This window comes from Rhincodon typus, chromosome 15 (assembly GCF_021869965.1).
Source record: "Rhincodon typus isolate 14 chromosome 15, sRhiTyp1.1, whole genome shotgun sequence".
In the NCBI taxonomy this organism is placed as follows: Eukaryota; Metazoa; Chordata; class Chondrichthyes; order Orectolobiformes; family Rhincodontidae; genus Rhincodon; species Rhincodon typus.
This window is the reverse complement of record NC_063346.1, coordinates 22,662,511-22,673,174: the sequence shown is the minus strand read 5'-3', so window position 1 is coordinate 22,673,174 and position 10,664 is coordinate 22,662,511. Positions and strand designations below refer to the sequence as shown.

The window sequence follows — 10,664 nt, the reverse complement described above, 5'->3', positions numbered from 1 at the left end:
AGGTACTCATGTCAGGGTGCATATCTGTACCCCTTCAGGTTCTGATGAAAGATAATCAATCTGAAACATTATTGTGTTTCTCCACAATTTTGCCTTGTTGCTGATTTCTTTTTTTGTTTCTACTAAATGTGATATTTTAATTGAAGGAGTGAGGGAAAACAGGGTAAGGTGAGTGCCAGGTGCACAAGCACAGCAGACAGGAGATGCCAGTTGGGTGTCCTACCTTAAAAGTCCAGCTCCAGCATTGCAAACACATCCTGGGCACAATCCTTCTCAGGTTGGGGTGTGTGGACACCTCCTTTGGCTGACGCTGGGCAACCTACCTTGACACCTTCCTGTCATCTGTTTGAATAGCTGTTTCCAACCTCTTCATCTTTCACTTCTACTAGAGCAGTAAGTGAGGTGGGGAACGAGGGGGCCTCACATTACCAGCTCTGACCTGCCATTTGATGGTAAGAACGGCAAACGGCCTTTAAAATGGTAGCAGAGACATCTGATTTTTTTTTTTTGTCTTCCCCCCCCCCCCCCCCCCATTCTGAGAGCTGCCAATAAAAATGGAAATGAAAGATTCCTCTCCCTATTTGAATGTGTCTCACTGACGTCTTCGCTGTTCTTTTATTTTGATGCGAATCGAACTCCCGCCTCCTCTTCCCGTCTCGTAAAAACCGTGCACTCGTGTCGATTCTTTTTTGTTATGTTGCAATTCTGCCAATAAAAAGAGACGCTCAACGAAAGTGGTCAAAGTTAATTTGAAATTTGGAAGACCCGTTATATAATAAAAAAGCGCAGTCCGGACTTACACACACAAAAAAGCTGCGAAACGGAACCGCTTTCATTTTTGATAAGTTGCCATCATGGTAGCTTCTTTTGATAGAAAATGATTTTAAATATGCAACATAATCGGGGAGTCAGACTGGCGATCTGACAGCGCACTACAATTGAACGGGGCATGTCCTCAACTCACACACTGCGCTGGGTTTTGCACCAAAACACAGAAGATCTATACAACCGATTGTGAAACTGCGCTCAATTGGACAGCCTGGGAACTTCAGAAACTCGTTGTTGAATCTCTTCAGTGCTCAGAATCCAGTTGCCCGTGCTTTCCCGACATTAGCATTTAATTCGCTCGGAGACACCCGCAGCACAACCTGGCTGTTAGTTTCAATGCGATTTGCACTGAGCTATAGTTCTCGTTAGCCAGCTGCACAACCCATTCTACACAAACAAACTACAGAAACAAAAACAGAGGTCTGGAGGCATCTGTGGAGAGAGAGAGTAGAGTTAACGTTTCCAGTCCAGTGACCCATCTACAGATCCTGGTCTCAGTCTAATACCAATCATTGTCATCTTAAAAAGTCTCTCTTTACATTTTGACTGTGTGCACTACTAACTGGAAGTGAAAAAAAAGTGTCAGACACCAATTTTGAGAATTTGCATCTTGATTAACTAGAAACTTTTTTTGTAAAAGTACACAAAAACATTACTATGATCCTGACACATTTTTGATACAGAAAGTCATTGGCTGCAAATGAGCCTTGTTCAATCTATGATGGAAAAGTTCTCCACAGAGCAGGCACAAGAATTAATATTTCTTAGTTGATTTACTCACACAAATCTGTTGGTTCACCCATCTTGCCAGTAACTTGTGTCACTAGGCACCAGGGTGAGCAGCTTATTCAGTCTTATTTGCCCTGGCTTCAATTCTTAAGCTGATAATGATCTCCACATGGTAAACACATGTTGTATTGCAACATATTACTACCACATGGAGATCAAAGGATTATTAGTATGACAAAAGAGGTTGGATTTGGTGCCCACTGGTAAAAATTAAAATATTTCTGCATATTTTTGACTTGCAAAGATTGGAGCTGACATTCGCTACAATACCTTAATGATCACCATACGGTCAAAACAGGTGGGCAACTGGGCTTGTAATATCAGATGCTGAGTAGCTCATCTAGTACTTGTGTCGTCTGGGTAACTGTGAATGTAAAGGGCAAGAGTTGATCTGTGCACCTAACTTTTCACCTATAAGGAAAACAGCTTGCAATTTAGAGCGGAGCTTCTGCAACACACCAATCTTAAGTGTGCCATGTGATACAGCTGACTTAATTGTGAAGGGAAAGATGGGACCAGCAGCATGTCTGCCTCAAAGGGGAGATTGAAATACTGCTGCCACTGAGTACCAACTGCACATAGAGCAGGAAAATTTCAACCCAAATTGAAAGATGCAGCGCACACTAATATGGCATGGTCAACTCATACATACTCACATGTGTATAAACCTTTATTCTTCAGACTTTTCTGCAAACAGGCAGAGTGGATTGTTAACTTCCCACTGTCCACCTGCACGGAAATGGCAACGATAACCACTTGTACTGGAATATAATGGTGAGACTGAATATCTTAAGATTTTAGTTTGAATAGGAGAAAGGATCATTTCTTAAATGAGTGAATAACATAACTAAACACAAAGCTTTGCTCATACTGGTTTTTTTTAATGTATCACAATGAGCAAGAAACATACTTGATGAAGTATTTTCAAAGGAGTATATTCAATTACCATCTACAATCAACTTAACTATGACAACAAGGTTTGTGACAAAATTTTTTAAAGTTCGAAATCCACGTGGTCGTTAGTTTCCATGATTTTGGTACAGTTGAAATTTTTTCATTATTGTTACAGTAACAAAAAAACTAACAAGACTACATTATAGAAAAAACATCAAGAACATCATTTTTGGTTTAACTTGCTCTTTTTTGTACATTGCAAGGCTGGAGATACCTCTTTCACCTCAGGGTAATGTTTCCAAAGTTGCCCAAGATGTAAAAGTCAATGCTGTTCACAGTGGGCAGTTTCTCCACAAGAATGACAATAATCTTCTTTATTGTCCAAGAACTTAGATACATCAAGTATGCTGACTTGTGTTAATGCTTCTCTTGTCTTATTCTTTTTCCCCATGCCACAAAAAATGGACACTTTTAATGTGGCACCATTCTCATTGCTTAAAGCTTTGGCCACATTCATATATAGTTAAATATTTTTTATTCAAAAAACTGCTCAGTGCTTTTTTCCAGCTCCGTGTTTCAGTACTGGTGATGCCTTTAGATGCAAATATGTCTTGTCCACTTTTCACCTGTACGTCTTGCTACGTTTAACTGTAAAACTTGGGGTAGCCTGACCCACACAATTATTAGTCTTTGTAAATGGTAGAGTACAAGTGCTACTGAACAGACTTTGGAAACAAAGGTCAGAGTTCCAAGAAAATACAAACCAGAAAATTGCACCTTAAGAGGCCATGTCATAGTATATAAAGATAAAAAACATAAAACAAATCAGTATTTAAAATATAATGCTAGTGTTAAAATGTTAACAGTTAATATGAGGAAAATTATATATGATACAGAAACATACTAACATACAAATTAACAGTTAAATGCCGAATATATTTCATAGAATCACATCAAAAAACAAAACAAAAACAAAAACTGTACAACCTTGGAATAAAATTTTTCATCTTGTGGGAGCTATTTTTTTCTTAACCTCATTTAGAAAAGAATTTGAATTTTCCACTTCTGAACGTCATCAGATATCTTTATGTAAAATAGGCCTACTTTTAAATGTAATTTAAATTTCTGTCACCTCTGAAACTGAAGTTAAACTATCTGCATGTAATTATTACAAAAAAATCATTTTTGCACTGTGCACAAGCCTGATTATGAATATGTACAACAGCTTATTGACTACTTCAAAACAAAAACAAAACAAAAATCAGTCCCTGCAACAAACTCCAAGTTGATAGTTTGGAATGAACTGGAGTTCTGCAAATTTTGGTTGGCTTTTGACATTAGTAAAAGCATCAGCCAAACTGAACCATGGAAAGGTGTATTCACAGTCTAAAAACGTTCCATTTGCAACAGAAAGATGAAAAAAGGAATATCAAAAAAGCAAGGGCTAAAACTGATTTATTGGTTTCCAGTAAAGCTTAGCAAAAAGCAAGGTATAAGCAAGCATCTATTGTGGGACTACAACATTTGCAGCAAAAAAAAGACTTTTTTTAAAAAAGAGTTCAGACCTTTTTAATGCTAATGAATTTTTTGACATTAAATGTGACTACAGAGATGTACATAACACAAGTGCCCAAATAACAAAGACATTTTCTTAAAAGATCACTATCTGATATTCTTGGTAGTAGCAGTGTCTTCTAACCACCACTGCACTTATTCCACAATACAAGGACAAACCTTTAAGTAAAAAGTTTTTTTTTGGTATTTTTGTTTGTCTTAAGCCACTACTTTGCTCACAGAAGAAGCAATGGCAGTGGCCTGGATATTACCATTCCTTTTTTGTTAAATTTTTATTAAATCAGAAGAACAAATTCTCAAGTATAAAGATGCCTCTTTTCATCTTTATGCACCAATGGTGAAAGTGTATGTCTTTGGATTTTGTTAAAGCGCGAGAATTTTTTCTCTTATGACAAAGAAAAAATAATAATTAATCTCCTCCCTCCCCCCCCCCCCCCCAAAATAAAGACCAGACTGCTGCCACACTACACAAAAAAACAAATGTCTGCTTCATAGGAAAAATTTCCATAGCATCTACAAAAGCAGAGAGGTAAGTGCACAAAGGTTACAGACACAGGTAAATAATCATTATGTTCCTTAAAGGTTCACAAAAAAATTGAAAAGGACCCTATCCACAAAAAATCTTTTAAATTTACTTTTTTTTCCTCCTTCTATAAAACTAGAGCAAACCACCTTCAAAGAGGAAGGTGAGCATTAAGGAAGGTTTCAAGGTTGGAAGGGGAAGGTGGGAAAGGAAGGAATACGACAGAAAAGCATAGACCAGTAACTTGATTCAATCTACCCTATAGGAATGAACAAGACAACATCAAAATGAAGAGCTTTCTGTTGGACAATACAAAAGCTAATGTACACAAAGGTTTTCAATCTACCATACTGTTTAGGTCATTTCCAATGCAACAAACTACTCAACACCAAAATGTTCATATCTATCATAAATACAGAAAGTTAGTTTTCTTTTAAATTCGTTGTTATCTCAGCTACAAGTCCTCAACACTCTTGTGTTTTGGTGGCAATGGGAGTGCTTAATTATCCCTCAGATTATACAGCAGAAGAGCTATTCTTTGTAAATCCCCAGTAAGATGTGTTTAATATTTTAACTCTTTTGAATACTTTCTGCCCATTTGAAAAAAAAATCTTCTTCTGGAACAAAAAAAATAAAAAACAGGATAAACAAACAAACAAAAGCAAAATATGATTCTGAAAACAGAACAAGGTGTGAGCTATTGACCTGAGAATACAAGACATTACATTTTAGCTAGCCATTGGTATCCGAATGCTTATATAGCAAGAAATCTAAACTGTAAATGGTGGATTGTCATCCCATAAGGTACATGCTGACATCTGCTGTGCTATCAACTTAGGGCATGTTTGCACTGGGGAAATAAAGGGTTTCAGGTTCAAAGACCACTGTAATTAAATTGAGGCAGTTCATTGCTTTCTGGTTTCTGTCATTGCTCAGCTAACCATAGTACCTTCTAGCAACCAGTGTAACAGGTTTAGATGTTGCCAGCATATCAATATGAGACAACAATCCTGAAAGATTTTATTTTTTTGGTTAGAAGCTTTGGAATTGCAGTTAGTCTTTTTTGAAATTGGTTTGTTTTTCTTTATTAATCATATTGTCCATCTTCAAGCTTACAATCTGAAGGTGTCCATTCCTACACTAGTCAGACTACTGTCTCTGCGGCAGCTGGGGTCATTTGGACCCTCCAGCGGACAATCCAGGCCATCTGACTTCTGGCTGAGCTCACTGTCAGACTCATCTGAATAGCCGTCTGTTGGTATAGAGGTCTGAACCCCTGAGGTGCTGCATGAACTTGAGGTAACTGTTGAAGATGAGGAGAGAGAAGGTAAAGAAGAGGGCTTCCTGACTGAGGCTCGGGAAAGAATGTTAGGCCAAGATTTTATGGAGGCATGGGGGGACAGGCTGGAGGAGGGGCTGTCGTTAGAGTGAGTGGCAGACTGCGAGGTAGATGCGGTGTTAGGATCGGGGAAGCAGGCTGAGTGAGGTAATAAACTAGCGTGCTCTTTGGCGTATCTTGCTGCTCGTTTGATTGTTCTGTGTTTGTGCAAGGTTGACTCGAGATGTTGACTTAGAGCTTCATCCCCGCTCAGTGTAGTATCACAGGCCAGGCAGTGGTAGGTGCTGGTGGGGACACGAAGCACCGTCTCTTGCAGATTTATCACAGACTGACCAAAGAAACATATTGACTGCAGGTGGCTCATGGCTGTCTCTTCATCAGTGAAGACCATCTGACACTTGCGACAGACCAACTTGTACTGCACCTTTGGAACAATGAACAGGTCAAGCGAGTCCGTACTTTTGCTTTCTGTTTGTTGCCGTTCTTCTGGTTTGGAAAGGGATGTTTCTCTGGGAGCACTGGCTTGCTCTTCTGTTTTAGGAGATTCTTTGGCGGATTCTTTATCTGGGGAAGCTGTTAGTTGTGGGCCGGGGACTTGGCTTGGTTTAGACTGCTGCTTTGGCTGTTGTTGCTGTAGCTGTTGCTGTAATTGTTGTTGTTGCAGCTGTTGTTGCTGTTGCTGTTGCTGCAACTGCCTCTGTTGCTGCTGGAGGGCATCTTGTAGACTTTGCTGATACTGCTGATATTGCTGCAGCAAAGAACCTGGTGACAGCCCCATTAGAGCTTGGGATAACGCTGGGTTGTAGGGGAAGAGACCCTCCATCCCGTACATTGGTTGGAGGTATCCTCCTTGAAGGGCTCCGGGAATTTGTGGGGCGTAGTACGGAGAAAAGCCTGGCACAAAGTAGGGCAGAAACTGGCTGGTGAGCAGGGCTGTTGGATCAGAGGACAGTGCAGTTTGCAGAGCCTGAAGCTGGGCTGGATCGACCACATACTCCATGCCTGGAAGAGGTACAGATGTGCCAGCACTGTTGTCGTTTTTCTCCTTGTTTGCCGTGGGCATAGGATCCGTTTTATCTTTTTCCTTTTCTTTTGCCCTCTCATTTTCTTTGCTTTTACGTTGCTCGGGTTGCTGTTGCTGGGTAGCCGATGCTGGACGTGGGATTGTTGTGGTAGCCTGTGTTGGGGCCTGCGATGTCAATGAAGGAGGTTGCTTGCTTGGCAGTCCAGTAGTTGGAAGGCCAGGGGAGGGTACAGTTGAACCAGGAATGCCCAAAAGGTTAGGTTTAGGAGAAGTTAAAGCTAAAAATAAATAGAAAGAAGAAACATAAACCACCAACAGATCCACAAAAGAGCTAATGAATATTAAAAAAAGGGTTTGTTTATCCTTTCATATATTGCAGAATAGTTTGCACTTTTTTTGTGTTGTATGTCTTTCAGTAAGACAAGAATTTTACAAATGCAAGTTGATCTTTCATTTTTATGAGTTAAGTTTGGGGCCACCAGCAACAGACAAGACAACTAGAAAGATGCACAAAGCTACCCAACAAATTTCTGTTGGCTAGGTTTTTTGTCGGCATTATTGCCTTTAAAATTTACATAGTAATTTATTTTGATTCACCTTGCACAGCATATTTCATCATTATCCATTGTTTTTCTACTTTTTTGAAATATTGTTTTATTCCCATTCTTGCTACTGATGTGCAATGCGTCATTATCTGATTTAAATACACACTAGTGAGCTGTTCTGAGGGCTTGAAGCAATGAGGTGGTGGCATGCATGCAGCACATTTTCAACTGCCCTCTAAATGAGGTGAGACAGTCACACAATGGGAATGTCACTAGCCTAGGCTAATCATCTGGGGCTATGGGATCGAATCCCACAATTTAAATTCAATTGGTAACTCTAGAGTATAAAGTTAGTCTAAGTAATGACAATATCTTTAATTGTTTTAAAAACCTCGCTGATTCACTAATGTCCTGGAGGAAAGGAAACCTGCTGTCCTTACCCAGTCTGGCTTACATGTCACTCCTGATCCTTAGCAGTTGGCTAAATTTTAACAGTACTCTGAAATGGCCCAGCAAGCCTCTCAGTTCAAGGGCAATTAGGAATTGGCAACAATTGCTGTCCTTGCCAAAGATGCCCATGTTCCATATTAGAATAAAGGGGAAAAAAAATCACCAATATAAACTCAAGCCCATCTAAAATATCTAGTTTGTGCCCGGGTCCTTATTGGTATCAATAGTCCACTGTGAAGAAAGTGGCAGGGAGGGAGCTTTACTGAACACAGTGTTCAGTACTTTGAAGTAACTGGACATATTATCATGACTAATAAACTCAAATTAACATGACAAAGCTGTTTGAAACATAACTTTCATAGTTCTGTTTATAATCACCATTTGAACATGTTTAATGTACTTTTAATTGTTAATGTACAGGTTAGGGAATACTGGAGCAAGCAAACTAAAGGAACTGACTTGGGATCCCATCCAGGCCATATGATGACATTTTCTCAAGCCAGAGGTCTGCTCCTGAAGGTCCTTGGTGAGCTCAGTTGGCTGGATGTCTGGCATGTGATGCCAACAACATGGGTTCAGCACCGGCTGAACCTCTCCTTCTCAAGCTCTCTCCTTGCCTGAGATGTGGTGACCCTGAAGTCAGCGGTCATCTCTCTCTCTCTCTCTCTCTAAAGTAAGGCAGCAGCCTTCCGATCTGGCAGGACTATAGTGACACCACCTTTCACTGTCTAGTGACTGCTGCAGGTCACAGGTAAGAACTAGATCCAACTGAGCTGCGATGTTTGTTTTTATGGGGAATGCTATGCAGCATCACGTGTAAAGCATTAGATAACCTGCAATATCAATGTGGAACATCACCCCAGTTCCCCCATTTAGAGATAAAAATAGGAGCAAAATAATAAATTTGAGCCCTAATTTTAAACAATTACCATATCTTATTTCACATTTTTGAAATTATTTTCAAGGGTAACAGAATAATTTAGATCACTGATGAACTACTAATTTTGGATATTTTGCTGGGTTAAACACTAGAGTTTTCCAAGCAAGTGACAAGTAGATAAAAATGTGGATCAGGATATGCAAAATGAAACCTGCTAAGATATGTGGAATATGTATTCACATCTCATTGATGGTGGAAAAAACTGTGCCTGTTATAGATCAGTGGACATTAGGAATGTAACTTAGCAACATAGTGGACTAAAATCGACATCTATGCAAGCCTCATGAGCAATAAAATCCACTTAAATGCAATTTGTGAAAACAAAAGGTCCAATTTGGTTTTGTTGGGAAGGAAGCCTGTAGCTGGATCTCAAAAAAAGATTGGTTTCATGTGGGTATCATGGCAAAAATGGCATGTTATAGAATGTGAAGATTTTAACACAATCTGCTAATTCAGTTCCATACTGTTTAGTAAGAGGCTTAGGTATTCTATTGTTCCAATTTATACTCCTGAACATCTATGATATTTTTATGAACACAGCAGTGTGATGAAATCCCTGTAGTATACTCAGAATTAATTATCAAATTAATGTCTCTGGCTACACCTAAAATAAGATTTAAATCTATCTTTTGAAGTACTGGTATTAATCTCATTCTGCTGTATTTGGCATAAGGTTTTTGAACCTTAATTTCTTGTACTTTTCTCTTCTTTCAAGTAAGATACTGATAAGTTTGTTTCTGTTTCCTTCATACAATATCAGGCATTGAGGGGACACTAATAACATAAAGGAAGTCTTTTGCAGGATATACTCTAAAGATCTATTTCTGACTTTAAAAATATCTCACTCTTATTTCAGAATCTGTATAACTGAAGCGTATACAGTGCTGTAACTGAAACAGCAACAAACTCCACTTACTTTAAAGGACCAATGAAAAGCAGAACGGATTATGACTTATTAATGCAATATTTTGTTAAAATGTTATTTAGTGTAATAATAAAATTTGATTCTATTAACAGAAAAAATGTGAGTAACATTATACCAAAACACTTTCTTCTTTACAGCCTGTTCCATTTAACCTGATATTTTTAATGTTGTTGATATGTTTTAAAAATGTAGATCCTGCAGACATGATCCTGTACAAAGAATGTCAAGTATCCTGCTATTATTAAATTAATAAATATGAATCTATGTTAAATCTGTACCTGATTCACCACATCATAAAATAATATATGGGCTAGATTAATTGCTGATGTCACAAAACCCTGTCAGCAAGTCAGTTACTATCAACTTATGTGCTGGAGAGATTTTTCAATCAATGAGGTTTCCTTTTCAGGATGGTAACCAAATTGTTTTATGGTTCTGTTTTATTGTGTATTTGCGTGGTAAAAGTGAAAGGGTAACATGCATGGAAGGGACACTTTCCATTTTGCATAGGCTGGATAAAGCACTGCAGGTCAGGTTTGGTTGCCCAAACAGAACACCTTAACCCCAACTTCGGAAGATTATCTCCCAGCATTCTCCATACTCTATTCTTGGTGCCTTCTAGAGCAAGATTGCAAAAAAGAATCAAACTTGTATCAGTTTATTGCCTTGTAATTACATCTTCTGCAATCTGTATTAATCTTGTTGGTAGCAGTCTTCAGAGACAGAACACCTTCATCCTATCTGTTGGGCTAGATTTGACTTCAGTGATACAAGTTAAATTTGTATGGTAGGCAAATATCAGATTGAAATCTACCAAAAAAATCCATGTAAT

The 10,664-nt window shown here is 38.7% G+C and overlaps 1 protein-coding gene across 2 annotated transcripts in view; it reads right to left on the bottom strand.

Annotated features, from left to right (window-relative positions):
• Nucleotides 1–2,479: 2,479 nt before the first annotated feature.
• The window catches only part of zfhx3b (zinc finger homeobox 3b), a 479,371-nt gene continuing 471,186 nt past the window's right edge, over nucleotides 2,480–10,664 (bottom strand). For both annotated transcript variants that reach the window (XM_048605818.1, XM_020527051.2), the window contains one exon: nucleotides 2,480–7,250. In XM_048605818.1, the coding sequence (XP_048461775.1) occupies nucleotides 5,722–7,250 (1,529 nt within the window). In that variant the 3' untranslated portion in view covers nucleotides 2,480–5,721. The remainder of the gene's footprint in view (nucleotides 7,251–10,664) is intronic.